Source organism: Juglans regia, chromosome 2 (assembly GCF_001411555.2).
Source record: "Juglans regia cultivar Chandler chromosome 2, Walnut 2.0, whole genome shotgun sequence".
Lineage (NCBI taxonomy): Eukaryota > Viridiplantae > Streptophyta > Magnoliopsida > Fagales > Juglandaceae > Juglans > Juglans regia.
In genome coordinates this window covers 12,033,365-12,055,946 of record NC_049902.1, presented here as the reverse complement: position 1 = coordinate 12,055,946, position 22,582 = coordinate 12,033,365, and the positions used below count along the sequence as shown (strand labels likewise).

At 39.5% G+C, this 22,582-nt stretch overlaps 1 protein-coding gene across 1 annotated transcript in view; it reads left to right on the top strand.

The window, feature by feature from the left end:
- The window catches only part of LOC108987186, a 64,715-nt gene that overhangs the window by 17,291 nt on the left and 24,842 nt on the right, over positions 1-22,582 (top strand). Inside the window, exons 3-13 of the mRNA XM_018960062.2 lie at positions 1,201-1,494; positions 1,592-1,681; positions 4,822-5,304; positions 5,432-5,539; positions 16,109-16,239; positions 16,337-16,469; positions 16,874-17,237; positions 17,334-17,854; positions 17,967-18,146; positions 18,225-18,383; positions 18,817-18,891. Of these exons, the coding sequence (XP_018815607.2) occupies positions 1,201-1,494; positions 1,592-1,681; positions 4,822-5,304; positions 5,432-5,539; positions 16,109-16,239; positions 16,337-16,469; positions 16,874-17,237; positions 17,334-17,854; positions 17,967-18,146; positions 18,225-18,383; positions 18,817-18,891 (2,538 nt within the window). The remainder of the gene's footprint in view (positions 1-1,200; positions 1,495-1,591; positions 1,682-4,821; positions 5,305-5,431; positions 5,540-16,108; positions 16,240-16,336; positions 16,470-16,873; positions 17,238-17,333; positions 17,855-17,966; positions 18,147-18,224; positions 18,384-18,816; positions 18,892-22,582) is intronic.

The window sequence follows — 22,582 nt, the reverse complement described above, 5'->3', positions numbered from 1 at the left end:
TCTTCTCCCACCACCGCTGTACTCTATACTTGCCAAATATCTGCCGTAATCATTTGAGTTGCGTTGTGCTATGAAGGTTTACTGCTGTCGCAAGAAGTTCCGATAAACTCTGTGTATTCCTATCAATACTTCGATTTTCAAGACATTTGTAGCATCATTCAAGTAATTACAGATTGAGATGGTAGAAACATGAGCTTGTAATATGGTACACCTAATTCCGGGCTGGTTAATGCAAGAACTATAAATAAAGGACCAAGATCTCCTATGAAATATAAAAGATCGTTCATACATAGCATTGTCCAAGCCCACTAAAATATTTACTGAACTATGACCAGTCTCCATCCAATCAAAGACGTCCATAGCAGCCTCCGCTTTATTTTCTGAAGTGGCTTTCTCAATACGACCGGGAGCAATCCTATAGAGTCTTCACTACCCATTGCACAGTAAATGTGCCCAATACTAGTTCCTTCACCACCTTTCTGTCGCTCTCTACAATGCGCACCCATTGACCACCTTCCATTGATAATTAAAAAAATTTTGATTTTAGGAGGATCAGTTTTTGTTGTCCCATCTTTAAAAGATTACACCCCTAGTAACACTAAGAAACTTACTAACAACATTAAAAAATTAGTGAACGTGAAAAATGGTATTGAGGAACGAAGATCGTATGGAGAGAAAATTCATACCCATTGTACGGAGAAAGTTGCTAAGATTAATGTTATGTTTAAATTTTATTTAATTAGTCACTTTTGAAAAACATCGTGTAATTACTTGACCGCTTGATTTTCATGTTGCATAATACTCTAATAAATTGAGTTAATAGGCTAAATATATTTACATGTTGCTTTTAAAACCTTCTTTTAATTACTTATAAAAAAAAAGAACCTTCTTTTAATTATAATTTATGGATTTTTTTCATTATAAATATTTGTTTGACTTCTATCTGGCACACACTTACTCATTGCACTTTGTGCCTAGTTTCTGGACGGCATTTGTGCTTAAGTGTGGCTAGCACTTTCAGGTTAATAGATAATCATTTAGATGTCTATCTTTTTTAAGATGACAGTGACAATAGTCTTAGATAACATAAATTTATTGCAGCAATTTTCCCCCTTTTTTTAAGCAAAATTTGTCCCCTGATTCAGTGTTTTGTTATTTTTGCTTTCCTCTTATATGAAATTTGATGATGTGCTTTTGCAGATGGTTGTGGTGCTAAAAAAATTGACATATGGTGCTGTACTTTGTCCCTCAGAGGCTTCGGAAGAGTTCCGTGAAGGAATAATTAAGTGTTTTAGGACTTTGCTTTCAAGTTTAGTCCCATGCTCAGATAAGTCTTGCTCATGTGAACATATTTGTGGTTTGCCTTCACTTTTAGAAAGTGGATCTATCGAAAATTTGGAGCATCATTCAGAATCACCAGAATGTTTGCTAGCATTTCTTCGGTCTGAAGCTGCTTCAGCTGCTGTTGGACATTGGCTATCACTTCTTCTCAAAGTACCTTTTTTTTTTTGTTCCCAGCTGTTGATTCGGTTTGGAGTACTTTACTTCATTTTGGCTTAGGTTCCCTAATTCCAACACTGTTTGTGCAAAGGCTGCAGATACTGAGGCTGCACGAGGACATTGGGGCAGTGCAAATCTTCGCATTGAAGCCATTATAGCCTTACGGATGCTTGTTGCTAAGGTTATTTTGTCACTTTCAGTTCGTAATTCTTAGGGGCTGATATTTATTGATTGCAGTGGTGCTTTCCCATCTTTCATAATCAAACTGCTCATAACCTTGATTAGTATTAACTGCTTATACTGAGAGAGAGGGAGAGGGAGAATGATTCAAAATATACATCTTTGTTCAAGATTTATGAGAACCTCTAATGATATGCACATGCTTTAAAGGTAGATGACTACCCTAATGAACTTCAAATGCTTAGCCATAACCGAAGTTCATGCTGCTTTTAAATTGCCATATTGACCGTTTTATTCATGTAAATCTTGGCCCCTATTTCTCTAAGTATGACTTTGAATTCCTTGGATTTATCATTTTCTCACTAATATTGTCTACGTCAGTCTTTGGTATAAGTGAATAATTTAGTAGTCTAGCTGAAGCAAGCTTTTCAAAGATGTTGCGATATAGCATCAAGGCCCTTGTGGTTGAGAGGGAGACAGGTGTATAAAGTTCTTTCATTGAGTGGCTTACTCACATCGGCAAAGCAATCGTATAGCCTTCTTCAATGTGGATGGCACACAACTATCCACCCCACATGAGATTAGCGAGAACACAGTATGGTTTTATAGATTGTACACTAATCCATTATGATGGAGACCTAATTTGGATGGCTTGGATTTCAAGGCAGACTGTTCGGAAGAAGCAAGTTGGTTGGGGAGGCCATTTGGATTTCAAGGTAGACTGATCGGAAGAAGCAAGCTGGTTGGAAAGGTCATTTGGGGAAAAGGATTTAGGAGGTACATAAGGATCTGAACTTAAACAAAGCACTAGGACTCGATGGTTACTCAATGGCTTTGTTTGAAGCTCTTTACAAGGTTGGGAAAGATGATCTACTGAGGGTTTTTATGATTTTCATGCTATGTGCAGTTTTGTCAAGAGCCTTAAGGCAACAGTTATCATGGATGTCATTGCTGAAGTCCTTGCTACTAAGTTGAAGTTGATATTGGAAAAGATCATCTTGCAATCCTAGAACGCTTTCACTGGGGGAAGGGAAATATTGGATTCAGTTCTTGTTGCCATTAAATGCTTGGACAGCAGGATGAGAGTTTTGGAGCTACGTGTTTTGTCCAAGTCAGACTTGGAGAAGGTGCAGGACAGCTTGAATTGAGCGGACTTTTTGCCACATATGTCGACGAGGTGCAGTTTAGGAGATAAATGCAGTTGGATAGCCCAATGTTTCTCTACAATGTACTTCTCAATCTTGCTAAATGACACTCTCTCAGGTTTCCTTGACAGCTCATAGGAGTTGCAACAAGTGGATCCTTTGTCGCCCTTGCTTGTTATTGTTATGGAGACCCGTGGCAAGAATGACTTTAACATTGGCGAGTGGGGCCATCTCTTAGGCTTCTTAATGGGAACCCGAAGTGAGGAGGGACTTCTTGTATCCCCTCTATTATTCGCTGGTGAGAGTTTGTTATTTTGGAAGGAGAATCCCAAACACTTGTACTCTTTGTGATGCTTGTTCCTTTCTTTTGAAGCTGTTTCATGTTAGAAGATTAACTTGGTCAAGTTAGAGTTGCTAATAGTTGGAAATGTGGATGAGCTTGACGGCCTGGCTTATATCATGGTTTTTTAAGTGTCTTCTTCGCCAATGTTGTACTAAAGCGTAGCATTCGGAGCTAATTTCTAGGGAAAGGCGATCTAGGATGGTATTAAGGAGAAATTAGAGCATTGTTTGGTGCGATAGAAGAGGTTGTACCTATCCACAGTTGGCAAATTAACCTTGACTAAAGTCCTCAAATCTACTAACTTGTCGTTTCTTCTCCCTGTATGTGTCAGCAGTGTTGCGAAATGTATTGAAGGCCCTAGGTGTGTTCCCCAATTTATGAAGGCGGCCTGGGTATTAGGAGATTGTTTAAATTGAAAAGAGATTTGCTGGGAAAGTGGCTCTAGCGTTATGCTAATGCTAGAGAGAATTTTAGAGGGAGGTGATAAAAAGGAAGTATCAGCTAATGTGGTGGTTGGAGTTCCAATGAGGTGAATGGGAGATGCATGGTGGGATACTAGAAGAAAATCCTACGAGAGTGTTGGGATTTTCCAAGCTTGACATAAGGAATGGAATTAAGATAAGATTCTGGGATGATATATGGTGGGCGATTAGCCTCTTAAACAGGCTTTCCCATATATATTCAACATTGCTAGGGAGAAGAATGCGTCAATGGTGGACAACTTACAGTTATCAAATGGTTATCCTCAATGGGATGTAGATATTTTTAGGGTGGCACAATATTGGGAGGTTGACTCTACCACGTATGCGAGGTTCTATCCTCTTCAATTAAGACGAGGAGGGGAAGACAAGATGCTATGGAGTATATCAAAGAGAGAGGTGTTTCAAGCCAAGTGTTTTTGTAATGCTCTAATCCCTCATGATGGGTCAAGTTTGACATGGAAGATCATTTGTAGGAGTAAGGCCCCCATAAAGAGCTGCTTTCTTAGCTTCAATGGTTTCACTTGGGAAGATTCTCACCACAGACAACCTAACAAAATGTCAATCCCAGTGGTCTAATGGTGTTGTATGTGCAAGAATGGGGAATCTGTTCGTCTTTTACTACATTATGAAGTAGCTAGCACAGTACGACAAACTATCTTCATTTGGCTTGAGCTGAGTTGGGTGATTTCTAGAAAGGTGTTGAATAGTGAGACATTGAGGAAAATTATCCGGATCTGTTTGATGTGGAGAATATGAAGGGTAGGAATGACTGAAGCAAGGAACACCGGAGACCTGAAGGCTTTGTTTTTAATGCTTTATACCATTAGATGGAGCCAATAGATGTATCTCTAGTTTTACTTTCCAGAATTTTCTTTCCCCTTTCTCCTTATATCACTAATTGTAATGTTGTATACCTCCGTATAAACCAGTTATGCCCATCTTTATTTTATTGATCATTAATAAAACTTAGCTTATCCAAAAGAATGAAGACTTAATTATTGGTCAAATTGTTTCAAAGTAATAGGTTCTAGTGGAAAAGGAGTGGTTATTCATGTGCACATCACCTAGTCTTCCTTGAGCTGAGATTCTTTTTTTCAGTTTCTTGAAAAAATGCGCTAGTTCATGCATGAAAACCTGGGCTAGTTTTATCTGATGTCACTCTTTTTTCCAGGTGGGTACTGCAGATGCATTGGCCTTCTTTTTACCTGGTGTTGTTAGTCAATTTGCCAAAGTGCTGCATACCTCGCAAAAAATGATTAGTGGAGCTGCTGGAAGTATGGAAGCCATTAACCAAGCAATTCGAGCTTTAGCTGAGTATCTTATGATAGTCCTTCAGGATGATGCTAATTTATCTAGGTTTGATGTGTCAATGGATATCATTACTGACTCTAATTCAACTAAGTACAAATCTACACAATCTTTTCTGGACGAGCTCCGCAGTTTGCCGGATAAAGCCCAAGCTAAAAGTAAACTGGTAGCTGAAGATTCCAGTGCCAAAGCAAAAAAAATTGTTACTCATGAGTCTGGATTCAAAGAGGTGAGAAGCACTGATTCTGGCAAGGGGATTGGATCTTTGCACGTGAATCGCACCAAAGATTGGATTGAGAAAACTGCAGCACATGTGGATAGTCTTTTATGTGTCACTTTTCCGCATGTATGTTCTTATCCTTGTTTTTATGTAGTTATTCCTAAAGGCTAAAATGCAAATTGTTGGGAGCCCTTATGCAGTAACTACTATTGATTTCCTTAGTTTTTGACCAAATGTTTCATATATTTGTCAGATATGTGTTCATCCAGCCAAAAAGGTGAGACAAGGACTCCTAGCTGCAATACAAGGTCTGTTATCAAAGTGCAGTCACACACTGAAGGAGAGCAGACTAATGCTTCTGGTGAGCTGAGAATTGGAATTAGTATATTCCGATGTTCTGGGTTTCATAACACATTACCTTACGTTGATTCACCCGAATTAGATACAGTTGAATAACTTTATATGCAAGTTATTATTTGGAATATGTTTCATGATGCTCTTGATGTGCACGCAATTTTTTTTGTGAGAACAAAATAAAAGCAAATGACCATGAAGAAAATTCATTGTATCAGAGAAATATAATAGTCACATTTGTGATATCTTGATGTGATCGGATTCTTGGTGTCAGGTTTAATAAGATTCATACGATAATGGATTAGGAATGGGTCTTTACAGTAGAGAAAATTATTTTAGAAGTTCACTTTATTGCAGATTTTATGGATGGTTTAGAATGATTTCTTGGGTTGTAAGTTTGACCATCTGCTGATGCCTTATTTGAGTTTGCCTCTTGGCTCTTATAAATTGAGATACTCCTGACTAGATATGCCTTGATTGCAGAATTTTGGCATGATAGAGGATTTTTTTAGTTAAGGTGGTTGTGTTACTTTGATTAGAGCACCCTCTCCAGTTTATCTCCATATTTTACATCTGTTTTACTCTTGCTTATGGGTGTTGCTACAAGGTTGTACAGAGTTTTCATGGAATGGTGTAGTAGATAAAGCAATTTGCCTTACGGTGAACTAGACATTATTTCTTCATCAATTCAGTTAGAGCTTAGAAGGGGTGGACCTTGGAGAGTTTCCAGAAAATCTCTGTTAGGAAAACTAGCTTTGAAAATTTTCTATAGAAAAGCTAGTGGAATTTAAATTTGTGGAAAAGTGGGTCAATTTGGTATATTGTTGAGGCAAGGAGAGCTGTCAAAATTTGTTTATGGAAGCATATTAGAAGAGTTTGCTAGGTTTTTCCCAAATGCATCAGGCTTCACTGTTGGAGATTAGAGATGATGGTCACACTGGACGTTGCCATGAACTATTGTGGTGATGTACCTTTGAAAAGCTTATTTTTGAATATGTTTTGCATTGTGATAGATCAAGAAGCTCTTTTACCTGACTATATGCTGCTGATTATGTCACGGTATGTTAAATGGGAATCTCTAATTTTCTTAAACATTGAGGATTGATGCCTAGGGTCAACTGAAAACTTCTGGCTTGTTAATTTGGCGAAGGGAAGTTGGATATGGGAATGGATAGTATGGGATGGATCTTGTGGGAAGTCAGATGCCTGATCTGTGATCTTAGTCTGGGGGCATTATGGGGAGGCTTAGGGTTTGGTTTTCCCTAGAGATCTGCTCAGACCAGAATTTCTGGTAATGGTTGCTTTCTGTAGCTATATGCGGTTGTTTTTTATATTGTGCAAAACTAGTGAAGAGACTTTTGATCTTTTTTATTATTGTGATATGGTTAGGAAACTATGGTGTTTAATATTTTCTTTATTTGGGATCTGAGGATCATGTCACATCAGCCACAACTTTGGTAATAGGCTAGAAAGGTCATTGGAATAGATACTTGATGAATATAGTGTGGAAGCCATAACTATATTCTCCTTTGGAGAGAGTATTTGAAGGAATAGGAATGCTGAAACCTTTGAAAGCAATTGTAGGATATTCATATTGTCGTTCTTAAAGTTTGTGGATTTTTGAAATTTAAGATTATTTCTCTTTGAATATATTTTCCTTCTTCTCTAGCATTTCCTGTATGGTTCACGGGTACTTGGGCTAAGCCCTTCTAACACATATTTTCTCTTTTAATGAAAATTTTGTTGAGAGAGAAAGAAAGCACCCAGCTGTGGCTAAAGGTTTCTTCTGGTTTTAGCCAAAGCTGTGGCTAACGTTGGTTTTTGTGGCATTTTTTCAAACACTGGCAGGGTTATCCAGTGACCTAAAACAAAGAGTTGGTAGTTATGCAAATCTTGCATGGCTTGTCGACTCTATAGCGAAGAATTTATCTATACTACATCAACCATATTAGGGTAGGCATCTATTTCTTAAATCCTATATCGCAATATTTTTTCTTTCAATTTTATTCATTGTCAGCACTATACTCTAGTATATCTGGAGGTTTGTGTTTTTAATCTGGAATCTCCAGGTGGGCTTATAGATCAAGTCTTTAAGATATTGACACAACACATGCTTAATCTGTTTCTATTTTTGCTACTATCTTCCACGTATAGTCGTGGATCCTCTACAACTCCGATATTAAGGTAGTTAAGAGTGTAGTAGCATGTTGGAGTAGGTCAATCTCATAACAATCTTTGCCTTTTGGAGTTAAATAAAGGAAGACACCCTTTTTGATTGCTTGATTCATTACACCTTGTTGAAAAATTTTGAATGAGTTGGCTTTTACTATATCTCTTGGTTTTCTTTTGACTTGAAAATTTATAATCGAATATTCAATTAAATTCAAACAAAAAATCACAGCTAAGTCACTTTGTTAATCTCTTTGACAGAAAATTGCTTATAAAAAAACTATTTTGAATGAGCATTCATCATAGGTTATTTTATATGATATCTGTACAAGATTATGGAGGGAAACTATTCTTATTACTTTCATTCATTGATGTACAACAACATATATACTACATGCACTTGACGACTATACCCTCACAAGTTACACTTATTTTTTTTTATAAGTAATAATCTTTATTGATGTGAATGAAATTAGGCGATGCCCAAGTACACAAGATATACTAAGTGAGGCACCTAATTACATTCTAGTAGGCTAGAAAGAAGATAAAAACTCATGAACATTCCCTCCCTTCAATACAATAGCAGAAAACCACTGGAAAAGAGAGAATACAAAAAAGTTCCAGATTTCCCCTGCTGCAAGCTCCTTGTTATTAAAGCACCTGTCATTCCTTTCTAACCATAAACACCACATTAAGCACAAAGGAATCATTTGCCACACGGCTGCTAGTTGGACACTACAATGAGGTCTATTCCAGCATGCTAATAGATCTACCACACTCTTGGGCATAGCCCAACTCAGCCCAGCTCTACTAAGAATACCAGCCCAAAGCTCCCCAGCCACCTCACAATGTAAGAGCAAGTGATCTACCGATTCCCCACTCTTTTTACACATGTAGCACCACTCCGTGATTATCATACCTCGTTTTCTTAAATTATCAACCGTCAAGATCTTCCCAAGAGCAGCTGTCCAAGTAAAAAAAGCAACTTTAGATGGCACTAATACCTCCCATATACTCTTCCATGGAAAGAAAGTGGGCTGTAGGACTGTCAAAACCTTGTAGAAGGATTTAACAGTAAACTTTTCTTTCCTCGTGTGAGTACACAACATACGGTCACCCCCATTGGCCCCTAACTTTGCTAAATATAAGTAACTATAAAAATCTGCCAGCTCTTCTAGTTCCCAGTCCTGAGCATTTCTTGTAAAAGTGACATTCCAAGTGACCATCCCATTGGCATGACATAGAACTTTTGCAAATGGAGCTTGCTGATTTCCAGCCAAGTTAAAAACAACTGGGAAAGCCATGCAAAGAGGACTCTCCCCATTCCATACATCAAACCAAAAGCGGGTACGTTTTCCATCACTCACCTCAAACTTGAGATGTTTTTCAAAGGTGTTCCACCCCTTCTTTATGAATTTCCACAAGCTTACTCCGTAAGACCCCCTACTTCCTTAGAACACCATCCCCCCCTACACAACCATACTTATGATCAATAACCTATCTCCACAGTGAGTTCCCTTCCATATGGTACCTCCACAACCATTTCCCTAAGAGTGCCTTGTTAAATACACAAATTTTGCTCCCCTAACCCCCCATTCGCCAATGGACAGCTCACCCTTTGCCAACTCACAAGGTGAAGTTTGGATTCCTCCCCCATTCCACCCTACAAAAAAGCTCTAAACAACTTTTCTATCCGGTTTGCCACACCCACCGGTAATGGAAATAGAGAAAGATAGTAAGTGAGAAGGTTGGAAAGAGTGATTTTGATAAGGTTTAATCTCCCCCCTTTCGATAGATATAGCTGCTTCCAGCCCGATTGTCGTTGCTCAACCTTCTCTACCAATCCATCCCAAACACTCTTTGCTTTGAAAGATGCCCCCAAGAGGAGTCCAAGATATTTCATAGGGAGAGGCAATTTTACAACCTAGTAACTCTGCTAAAGAGGCTCTATTATTCACCTCCCCCACCGGAGTCAACTCCGACTTCCCCAAGTTCACCTTGAGTCCCGAAACAGCTTCGAAACACAACAAAACTGCCCTTAAGGCTTGAATCTGGCCACTGACAACATCGCAAAAAATGAGCGTATCATCTGCAAAAAGTAAGTGAGAAATGGAGCTAGTATTACCATTGCTGCCCACTGAAAAACCAGCAAGAAATCCCCCCATAACGGCGGCCTCCACTATACGACTCAATACCTCCATTACAATAACAAAAAGAAAATGAGATAGCCGGTCCCCTTGTCTCAAACCCCTTGAAGATTGAAAAAAACCACAAGGTCTTCCATTTACTAGGACCGAGAACCGAGTGGTTGAGATGCAATGTTTAATCCATTCACACCACCTATCATCGAAACCACATCTTCTAAGCATATAGAGGAGAAAATCCCAACACACATGGTTTTCCATGTCGAGCTTACAAAGAACCCCCAGGATGCCCTCTCTCAACCGACTATCCAAGCACTCATTTGCTGTCAACACTGAATCCAGGATTTGCCGACCCCTTACAAATGCATTTTGAGGTTTGGATATGAGTTTGTCCATGACCAAACTCATACGATTAGCTAACACCTTTGATATGATTTTGTATATCCCACCTATCAAACTAATAGGCCGGAAGTCTTTCAATTCATAAGCACCAGCTATTTTCGGAATGAGAGCAATGAAGGTGGCGTTTTGTGACTTCTCAAACTTTTGACTAGAATGAAAAGCATTAAAAATCTGCATCACTTCCTCCTTCACTATGTCCCAACTCTCTTGAAAGAAAGCCATAGAAAAGCCATCCGGACCCGGGGCTTTGTCTCTGCACATACTTCTCACCATGAGATGCACCTCCTCTTCATCAAACGGCCTCTCCAACCAACCTGCTACATCCAAATCCAGCTGAGCAAAGAGTAAACCATCTAGTTTGGGACGCCATTCTTCTTTTTCAACAAGGAGATTCTCATAATACTGCACTATGTGGTCTTGGATTTCTTCGGAAGAATGTAACACATTTGAACCGGAATGGAGGACTTCAATAGCATTGTTGCGCCTATGTAAATTAGCCACCTTGTGAAAGAACTTAGTACATTTATCCCCCTCCTTCAACCAAAGTGCTTTTGATTTTTGCCTCCAAGATATTTCTTCCAACAACAAAACTTTCTCAATTTCGGTCACCACCACTTTCTTCCTTAATAAAGAATCCGTATTAACTATCCCTTCCTCCAAAGCCTGCAACTCATCCCAAAGGATATTTTTCTGCACTTCTGTATGTCTAAATTCTTCTTCATTCCACTTCTTTAAATCATACTTAAGGGCTTTAAGTTTACCCGCCACTATGAAACTAGGGGTACCCTCAAAAGAATAATTGTCCCACCAAGCCCATACCTTATCCGCAAATCCTCCAACCACATATTCTCAAATTTGAAGGAACGTCTACCCCCATGAATACCACCACAATCAAGCAAAATTGGGAAATGATCGGAGTAAACACGTGGCAGCCTTTTCTGACATAGGTCCGGAAATTGCATCTCCCAAGAAGAGGAGACTATAAATCTATCCAGTCGGGACCCCCCTCGGCTATTGGACCAAGTGTAGGCCCCCCCAACTAGCGAAAGATCCACAAGATTCAGATCAAAGATCAACTCTGAAAAAGCTTCCATTGCCCCTGACGATGTAGAAGCCCCTGCCCTCTCACTAGGGAACCGAACAATATTAAAATCTCCGCAAAAAATCCAGGGTAAATCCCATAAGGAATGAAGACCTGCCAATTCCTCCCACAAAAAGCTTCTATCTCTATCTACATTGGGCCCATACACACCTGCTAGTGCCCACATCCACCCATCCTCAATGTTCTTAAAAGATACAGCCATTGAGAACACTCCCATGCAATCCTCGACCATCTCCACCACTCGCTTATCCCACATCACCAACACCTCCCGAAGCTCCCGATGAAGCTAAATAACACCACCCCACAAAGGAACAACCCCACAAGCTACGAATTATGTATCTATCAACACCACACAACTTAGTCTCTTGAATGCAGACAATGTCAACCTTCCAACTACGAAGGAGGGATCTAATGCAGAGATGTTTATTCACGTCATTGATCCCCCTTACATTCCAAGAAAGGATTTTAGGCTTCATTAAATGACGAAGTCCCCTTACCCTTCAACCTCTCCCTCCCCACACTTCCTTCCTTATTATTGTAATTAATAGAGCATTTGAGACGTTTCAACTCCTGGTCCTATTTCACTGCTGATTTCAGAACTGTAGGTCTCCATTCCTCCATCGCAATCAAAAGGGCCTTAAACTGTTCTTCATACCCATCAAACGATATTCCCACACACTCTTGAACTTCCTCTACTTTTTTTAATAGCAAGTTGGCAGTTAAATTGTACACTGGCTTTGGAGTGATAGTGCGTAACAGGGTAGGGCTTTCCAACTCATCCTTATCACCCTCAATGCCGCTGACCATAAGCTGATCCACTGATTGAACCATAGAGTCAGCCTCCTTCAACACCACTGATGATGACCCAGGACCCGCATCAAACCCCCCTTCCATATCCACCACCCACAGCTCCCGAGTGATACACCCCTCATCCAACTCCCCATCCTCCAAAATTTTCCCACAGAACCCATCTTTTTCGACCTCCATTGCCTCCAAAACCCCCTCTGCCACTTTCGATGCCAGGGGCATTGCTTGAGCTACTCCTGGAGATTCGACGGTGATCGGCGGCATGATCTGTGCACACCCCAACTTCCCCTCCATCAAAGGGACATCGGTGACCTCCGTCGCACCTATCTGTGCAAGTCCCGATACTGGATCCTCGACCATCTAGCTTGAAACTTCACTCTCCAATGGACAGAACCGCTGCAATGACGTCGAAGGGACATCGGCGACCTCCGTCGCACCTTTCTGTGCAGGTCTCGATGATTGAATAGCAAGTACACAGATGTTCCCATCACGTCGCTTACTCTCCTCTGTTTCTCGGGACGCTGCCGATGTATATTTCGGCACCCTAGACATCGATGGTAGGCCCACCACCTCTGATGGTGACCCCTGACCCATTGTTGACGGTGGGAGTTGAGACTCATCCGACGACGATGGAGTTTCGGCTCTTGAAGGCCGACGTCTCCAAGCTGTCCCCACGGCCTGCTGCTTGACAGGTTGGGCCTGTTGAGCCACGCAGAAGGCCTATTGGGCGTGCAATTTAGACTGCTGGGCATTCACGGGCCCATCAGCAGAGAGCCCTTTCTCTTTAGAACTAAGCCCTTCTACCTGACCCAAGCCCAACTCCCTCCACCCCCCCTCCTCAACGCTGCGTTTCACTATCTCCATATTACTTTGCAGAGTACAAATTTGAGCCTACATTTCTGACAAGAGATGAACAATGCTTTCCTTGTTATGGCGAGCACGTCCCTTGCCATCCTCCCCACTCCTCTGCACCCCAACCAAACCACCATCCCTCCCACACATGTCAGAGCAAGAGCCTAGTCTAACAGTACCTCGAGCAATGTCCAGGAAGCTCGGTTTCTGTAAAGCTACCAAGCTGCCGCTGGAGTGTTGAGGCAGCGCTGCCGTCGACGTTGGCTATGCCAACCCAACATCACGCCCTACTTTACCAGCCTCCCTCAAAACCTCTGTTAACCTCCTCCATCTCGCTCCTTCACGATCCTCAGGAATAAAATATAGTTCCGATGACCCCCCTGTTTATATTCCACCAAGGCCATGAATGCTCCTTGAGGATTGGAACATCGTTGAGCTATAAAGCCCCTATCTCCTTCCTGATGAGCTGTGTAGAACTCTCTTTTCCCTAACTTCAAGCAGTCATCCAGTGCCTTGATGAACCAACTTGTTGCAGTTGATCCCAAGTGTAGTTTTTTTACAAACTTCCAACCACATTCAGTGATAAGCACCCCAGAACCATCTCTCACCACCACAAAGGACTTAAATTCAATGTTAACAACCTTCGGAGCTACCATTTTCCTATCCATGCACTCACAAATCACTCAGTCAATCTCCCCCAGACATCAACATAGTTCAAACTAACGAACATAGGATAAGTGTACGGAGAGAAAAAACGTGAGCTATGCCTTTCCTTGTAACTGAAAAGCAAGTTATAAGTGTCAATAAGTTACACTTATTACAACCATGTCATCTAACACTCCCTCTCAAGCTGAAGCATATATATCATATAAACCCAGCTTGAAACAAATAAGTTTCAGCCGACTCCAACACAAAGACTTAGTAAACATATCTGCGAATTGATCGGCAGACTTCACAAAAGGTGTAGAAATGTCACCACTTAGTATCTTATCTCGAATGAAGTGACAATCAATCTCTATATGTTTAGTCCTCTTATGGAACACAGGATTAGAGGCAATATGCACTGCGGCTTGATTATCACAAAATAACTGGAAAGGGATAGGAGCTGGAAACGCAATCTCTTTAAGGAAGTGTTGCAACCATGTCAGCTCACTAGTAGTGTGAGCCATTGCCTTGTATTCAGCTTCTGCGCGAGACTGAGCTATTACTGCTTGTTTCTTACTCTTCCATATAACCAAGTTACCTTCCACAAATGTACAATATCCAGTAGTAGATATTCTATCTAAAGGAGATCCCGACCCGTCAGCATCTGAAAATGCTTCAACTGTAAGATGTCCATTTGATTGATACAGTAATCTAAGGCTATGAGCTTGCTTAAGATAACGAAGAATATGAATTACAACATCCCAATGTGAGACCCTAGGCATTTGTAAAAATTGACTCGATATACTCACTGCATAAGAGATGTCCGGTCTAGTGATAATGAGATAATTCAACTTCCCAACAAGTCGTTGATACCTACTTGGGTCTCCAAACAACTCCCCTTCCTCTTCAAGAATTTACGATTTGGGTCCATAGGGGTGTCAATAGGTTGTGCACCCAACATGTCGGTTTCTTCCAAAAGGTCAAGTACATATTTCCTCTGAGATAGGTTGATACCCTCTTTAGATCTACTAACTTCAATTCCAAGGAAATATCTAAGCTTGTACAAGTCTTTTGTCTAAAATTGATCATGTAAACACTGTTTTAGCCTAGCAATTTCAACAGAGTCACTCCCAATAATTACAAGGTCGTCCACATATACAACCAACAAAATGTGACCTGCATCACTATGTAGGTGAAATACCGAATGGTCTGTTTGGTATCTATGAAGACCAAATGCCAATACAACATCAGAAAACTTCCCAAACCATGCTCGAGGAGATTGTTTCAAACCATATAATGTATTTTTTAACTTGCATACAGTACCTCGATACCCCCCCTGAGCAACAAACCCAGGTGGTTGCTCCATATAAACTTCTTCATGCCGCCATGTAAAAATGCATTCTTAACATCCAGCTGAAATAAGAGCCAATCTAGATTAGCAGCAAGAGAGATCAACGCTCGAACATAAGAGATTTTGGCAAAGGGGGAGAAAGTCTCCTCGTAATCAATGTCATATGTTTGAGTGTAACCCTTAGCAACCAAGTGGGCTTTCAAACGTTCCACGGAACCATCATGATGAAATTTGATTGTATATACTCATTTATAGCCAACAGGTTGCTTACTAGGTGGTAGTGGAACAAGATCTCATGTCCCATTATGGTGAAAGACATCCATTTTATTTTTCATAGATGTCCTCCATCCCAAATCAATAAAGCATCTTGAACTGTCTTAGGAACAGAAAGTTTTGAAAGCTTAGAAGTAAAACATAAGAATGAAGGAGATAAGGCATGATATGAGACAAATTGACTAATCGGATGTTGAGTAACACAAGATCGAGTACCTTTGCGGAGAGCAATAGGTGGAGAGTCTGAAATACTAGGTAACTCAGGATTTGAAGATGAAGACATGGTTGGTGAAGGCATGGAAGCCAGCGGCCGCAAGCAACGCGAGTAAACCTGTAAAGGAGCTGGGGGAGGCATGGAGGAGGGTTGGGTAAGGCTGGATGAGTGTGAAGGAGAAAGTGTAAGAGTAGGTAACGGTAGATGATCACACTCAATACTCGAAGCTGCGTCCAAGAAATAGGATATGGACTCAAAGAAGGTAACATCAGCACTTGTGAAGTAGCGTCTAAGAACAGGACCATAACAACAAATAGTCCCAGTTGATTCTGTTAATAGATTGATGCTGTTCTCTTATTGATGCTGTTCTGTTAGTCAATCTGGAGGACTAAACTGCCTCCAGATTGATGCTGTTCTCTTATTCTATTTGTTTGTTGTCCCCATCTAAAGATAAGAAGCCGAGTTGCTTTTAGCTGTTTCATCTTCTGGTATATTAATAATTTTGATTTTGTTTCTTATTATCAGTAAAATTTTGTTGATATGAAAGATGTTGTATTTTTAACTTTTTTACTGCTAAATACTGAATTTAATATCTCTAGTTGATTCCACTTATACAGGAATGCTTGTGTGTTTTGGTTGTTGATGATTCTGAGGTGGTGTCTGTAGTGGCACAAGAGTTCCTTGATTATTTATTCTCGTTAGGTGGGAAAATTCATTCAGAATATGATGTTGCTGAGATTTTTAGCAGGTTTGTGCTATATCCGATACTGGTCAGAGTGTTGTTTTAATTGGATTCATCTCTTGAAAGTCATATCATTAGAGCTATATTTTGTTTGCAAAACCAGGCTAATTGAAAAGCTCCCGAAACTGGTGCTTGGGAGAGAAGAATCACTAGCCATATCACATGCTCAGCAGTTACTCGTAGTAATATATTATGCTGGTCCTCAGATTGTTGTGGATCACCTCCTACGTACTCCCGTATGTTGTTAATTTTCATTTGTTGTACATATAAATATTTGTATTGGTTTTCAAGTGAGTTTTATCACAAAATTATTTCAAAGGAAATTATATCAGCCACCTCATTTTGTTTTTGCCTATATCTAACTTGAGGACTGAGTTTATTTTTTTCTATATTAACACCCGTGCTTCGCCAATACTTCGACCACACTGTCGGCAATATCTTCAATTTATAAAAAGTATTCTTTGCAATTTTACCCTCCCAATTTCAGTGTTCACTCTTCTCTCTACCCTCTATTTCTCTTCTCTCACCTTTCTCATCTCTAGTCTCTCCCCCTTCTCTCAAGTGACCCTCTATTATTCTTTTTAATAAGATTCTTTTTACTTGTGTGCGACAGTAACCTTATTTTTGTGTGGAACTTTAGGTTGCAGCTGCTCAATTCTTGGATGTTTTTGCTGTCTGTCTGAGCCAGAATTCTTTGTTTGCTGGTTCTCTTGACAAGCTTATTTCAATAAGGCGATCCTCAGTTGGATTCCTTCCCTCTATTGCTGAGTTGAAAGCTGGAACTAACTTGACTGCTAATCATCTGACTATTATGAATGAGGCTCCATCTGAAAACACGATGCCCATGTGCATTCAGGAAAATGATATAGAATACACACTGAATAATGTACTGAAAATTTTTGAGCTTCCACGGATGCCCCCTTGGTTTGTTTATGTTGGTAGTCCGAAACTATACAAGGCTCTTGCTGGAATTCTTAGGCTTGTAGGTCTATCTTTAATATCAGGTCATTTCAACTCATGGACTTCTATTTCTTTGTTCAGACTTATGTTTTTTCTGTTTTGTTCTTACACGGTGTATCTTTGATCTTGCTTGTTGCTAGACTTAAGGAGGGAAGGGCATCTATCAATTATCACTGATATTCCGCTGGTTTATTTGCGTAAATTGATTTCTGAGATTCGTGTGAAGGAGTACAGCACTGAGACCTGGCAGTCTTGGTATAATAGAACTGGTTCAGGACAGTTACTGCGGCAGGCAAGCACTGCTGTGTGTATCCTAAATGAGATGATTTATGGCTTATCAGATCAAGCTGTTGACATCTGCACTAGGATGTTTCAGAAGTCCAGGTCAAAAAGCGAAGAGGTTCAGGAGTTTGATGCTGGACTCGCTAATTGTCAGCATTACAAACTTGAATGCTCTGTGCCTAATGAATCTGTCTGGAAGGCTTCTCAGGATAAAGGTGTAAGGAGTCACTTGACTGATTGTGTTGGTGGAATCTTACATGAGTATTTATCCCCTGAGTTGTGGGCTCTTCCAATAGATCATAAACCTTCTCTACATCGTGACGGTGAAGCTGAAGATATCAGTTTACACTTCTTTTGTGACACGGCTATGCTACAACAGGAAATTTACATTTTCCTCCTCCTGATATATAATCCTGTGAATCTTGCATCAGTTTAGCATGTTCTTTGCAGATTTACATTGTACTGATTGTAGCTTTGTTGCCCCCAAACAGGTTATAATTGATGGCATAGGCATTTTTAGTATATGCCTTGGTAGAGATTTTTCCTCCAGTGGATTTCTTCACTCGTCTCTATATATGTTGCTTGAGAATCTTGTTTCTTCAAATTTTGAGGTCAGAAGAGCCGCAGATGCTGTTTTACATGTTCTTTCTGCTACATCTGGCTATCCAACGGTAAGAAGGCATGACTCAATCATAGTCTTTTTTTAGTATTTGCTAGTGCATGACTGTTATTAAATATATTTCTTGTAGGTTGGACAGTTAGTTCTTGAAAATGCAGACTATGTAATTGATTCAATTTGTCGGCAATTACGTCATTTGGATCTTAATCCTCATGTCCCTAATGTGCTTGCTGCTATGCTTTCTTATATTGGAGTAGCTCACAAAATACTGCCTCTATTGGAGGAACCGGTATGACTATATATCCTTGACTTTGATAGCTATATTGATACTTGAGAGTAATTAACTTGCTCATCTTTCTGATTTATCCTGAAGATTGTATGTTACTGTAATTCTCCTCTTTATTTCAGTGAGTTTGTTCTGCTTAGAGAGTTATTAATGTTGTCTTTTAATGTAATTCTAAGTTCGTCCCAGTTAGTTCTTATGCTTTGATTCAAGATGTTATTTGTGAAAGCTTTTGATTTTTGCTGAAGTAGCAAGTTCTCTTTTTTAGCAATGCAGATACAGGGTTTGTGCCTAATTTATTTCCTCCCAGATGTGTTCTCCTCAATTATATTGTTTTGTTCCTCATTTTGTGTAGATATATTAAGTAAAGAGCTGGTTCTAATGAGACTTACAACTTTTGGAAGTGATGCTTTTGGTCTGACACTGTAATATTGAACAGATGCGCGCTGTTTCACTGGAACTTGAGATTCTTGGCAGGCATCAACACCCTGATTTGACAGTTCCCTTTTTAAAGGTCAATAGTTATACAGTGCATGATTTCTTTGTGTTGCATGCGTGCTTTTTCTGCTTCGTGTTATCTGTTGTTTCCGTTGTTATTTCAAGTCTTTATTAAAAGCTGCAGAACTCTTATCCCCTCCTTTGTATCTCACCTTTAAACTTGGACACTATCATGGTCCAATATATTGAGAGCAAGTACAGGAACAAGGGGGTGAGAGCTGCAGTTCTTAAATACCTTATCAACTATTTAGTTGCTTAGAGACATGAATGGGAGTAAAAATTAATTACTCATGGCTGTCTTTAAGATTATCTCGACATTGCCAAGTATTTAAGAAGTCTCAGTTATCTTTACTTGAGATTATGAAATAATTTATGCTTTCGGTTGATTGTAATTTCTGTCACATCTAATCAAAACTTAAGGGTTTATAATCCCTATTTTGTGATGTGTTTATGTATGTATCATATGTGTCTGCTCATAAGTCAATAGATCACTTAACCTGATTATTGAGAAACAAAGGCAGAATAGTTTAAACTTTGAAGCTTTTGAGAGAAAGACCTGAATGTGGGTTCCTAATCAACATATTACTTACACAGTTACACTGAAGTAGGACAAATATAAGTATATAAATAGCTTCCAATACAATAGAACCAATTATAGAAACTTTTATGACTCATTAACACTCTCCCTCGAGCTGTGGGAAGATATCTTACATCCTCAGCTTGTTTAAGGTTTTGTGAAAGATACTACTGTACACTTTGTCAAGATATCTGTATGTTGTTCTTCTATCTTCACATAAAGTGCACATATTAAGCCAACATGCAATTTCCATTTGATATAATGATTATCAACGTCCATGTTCATGATTCTATATACTGGATTATAGGCAAAATATGGCCATACCTATATACTGGATTATGGCCACTTTTTTGTCACAACACAACCTTATGGGATCTTTAGTCATATCTATATTCTTTCGACAATATTTTCTCTCATAATCCCACACGAACTTCATATGCCATGGCTGTAAACTCTTCTGCATTTGATCTCATGCTGACTACTTTTCTCTACTAACATGGGAAAATCTTTCAGCCATACCCTAGGAGACTGCTTCAGTCCGTGTAATAACTTCTTCAACTTACACACTACCATTGGCCAAAGAAAATTCAAGACCAGAATTAACCTCCATGTCACTTCTCATCTAAGTCTCTGAAGAAATGCATTGTTTAAACCAAATTGCTGAAATGGTCAACCTAGATTTGCTACCAAAGGGAGGAAAGCTTCAATTGGATTCATTGTTTCTCCTGGAGGAAGTTTGTCCCCATAGTCCATCCCATTGGTTTGCATAAAGCCTTTTGCTGCCAACTTTATTTTGTACCATTCCAGAGAACCATCGGCGTTATGCTTCATATCTCACGCATGTTCATTCAACTTCCTTTTTACCCTTCAGTTAACTCAACAAGATCCCTAGTGTAAGTCTTATGAAGAGTGTTGCTTCTCTCTACTAAGCATCACCGAATGCATCTTGTATACTTTGAGGAATATATATTGAAGACAGTTTGAAAATAAAGATTCTGATAGAAATTGCATCCATATATACAATTTCATCCTTGAAGGAGGATGATAGCATTTATAGCCTCAAGCGAAAATATCTCGAGAAAACACATGTAAGAGCTCTAAGATCTAATTTATCTGATCTGAGTTAGACCATGAACTTGAACAAACACACCCAAAGACTCGAGCAGGAAGAGAAACAGTGGATCACTTACTCCACCGTGAAATTGCTAGATCCTTATTTAATGATTTCTTTAGCTGGGTTGGATTACCATGAGCTATGCCAGGGAAGGGGGTTGATCTTCTAGGGAGTTGAAGAGGTCTTAAGGGTATCCCACAGATTGTTGCAATGTGGAAGATGGCACCCATTTGTCTCCTACGGTGCATTTGGAGAGAAATGAATGAGTGGAATTTCGAGGATTGGGGGCGCTCTTTCAAAGATTTTAAAAGTTTCTTTTTCAAGACTTTATTTGTGTGGGCCATGGCTATAGATTTTAGTGGTCTTAAATTCCATGACTTGTATTTATTTCTAGTTCCTAACTAGGTGCTTTCTTTTGTGTACCACCTGTGTACTTGGGCTATGCCTATCTTTGTATTAGTAAAATTTCTCTTACTTATCAAGAGCTTGAGGGGGGGAGTTGGTGTTCTAATGAAGTTAGGGGGGCATATGGTGTGGGTTTGTGGAAATATATTCGTTCTGGATGGGAGAGGTTCTCCAACTTTTTCAGGTTGGCAGTTGGAAATGGTAATGGTGTTTACTTTTGCATGATGTTTGGTGTGGTGCAAGGGCTCTTTAGTATTTTTTTTCTGTCTCTTTACCAGATTTCTAGAGATAAAGAGGCTGTGGTGGCTGATTTGTTGGTGTGTTCTAATGGTTCTTTCCATTGGAATGTTTGCTGACTTTTTTCGATTCCTTGTATGCTATGTCATTCGGTAATGTGATGGAAGATAGGATGATTCGGGATCCTGTTGGGAGTAACAGGTTCTCGGTGCACTCCTATTACAAGGCTCTCTTGGGATTCTCTAATGATCATTGTTTTCTTTGGAAGGCTATTTGGAAGTGTAAGGTCTCTCCAAAGTCCTAAGATTGCTTTCTTTGTATGGACTGCTTCTCTCGGGAGAGTGCTCACCACTGATAATTTGAGGAAACGTGGTCTCATCATTACGGATTGGTGTTTCTTGTGTAAGAAAAATGGGGAATCCGTGGATCATCTTTTGTTACATTCCGAGGTGGCTCAATTCTTGTGGAATGAGATCTTTAACCGGACTGGTGTGGCATGGGTTATGCTTGGATGAGTTATGGATATTCTTAGGTGCTGGAAAGGTATTAGGGGAAATGCTCACATTGTCGCTGTGTGGAAAATGATTCCCCTTTGAATTATGTGGTGTTTGTGGATGGAGAGAAATAAGAGGTGTTTTGAAAACCGGGAGCGTTCATTGGATGAGCTAAAGAGATTCTTTTATAATACTTTATTTTCTTGGGCTTCGGTCATTAGTTATAATGAGGATAGTTTTCATGATTGGTTTGTATCCCTCACTAGTGCTTAGTGGAACTTAGGCTTTTCTATGTATACTTCTTGTGTGTTTGGGCTATGCCTATTCCTATCAATAAAGTTTTACTTATAAAAAAAATTGAATTTTTCCATGCTAGTCTATTACAGTATTTACAGTGTCCAACTTAAACTTTAATCTGGGGGCGATCAACACCCGAACTAAAGTCAATGGCAATATCACTTATTATTCATGCTTTTTAATTCTCGTTATATTTAACTTTAATATTTACATGCACATGATTAAAGACTGCTGATTTCCATTGTAAGATTAGAGTAAATTTCTTTTATAAGAGAGCATTGTAAAATGGCCCAATGTTGAGGGTGGAGAAGTTATATACCTGGAAAGAAACACAGGTGTCAAGGTAACATAAGATGAATTCAGAAAACAAATAGAGAAGATTTCCAAATAAAAGAAACATAGAACAGAAGTTTCTTGTGAGTTTTTCTCATCATCATCATAATCATCAAAATTGTCATTGTTATAACCATGATCTTCATCATCACCATCATCATTGTGATGAAGATCCTTATGAAGTCTGCATAACCTTGTTGACTTTTTTTGTCAGCAGTTGCATTTGTTTTTGTATCATTCCTCTTGTACA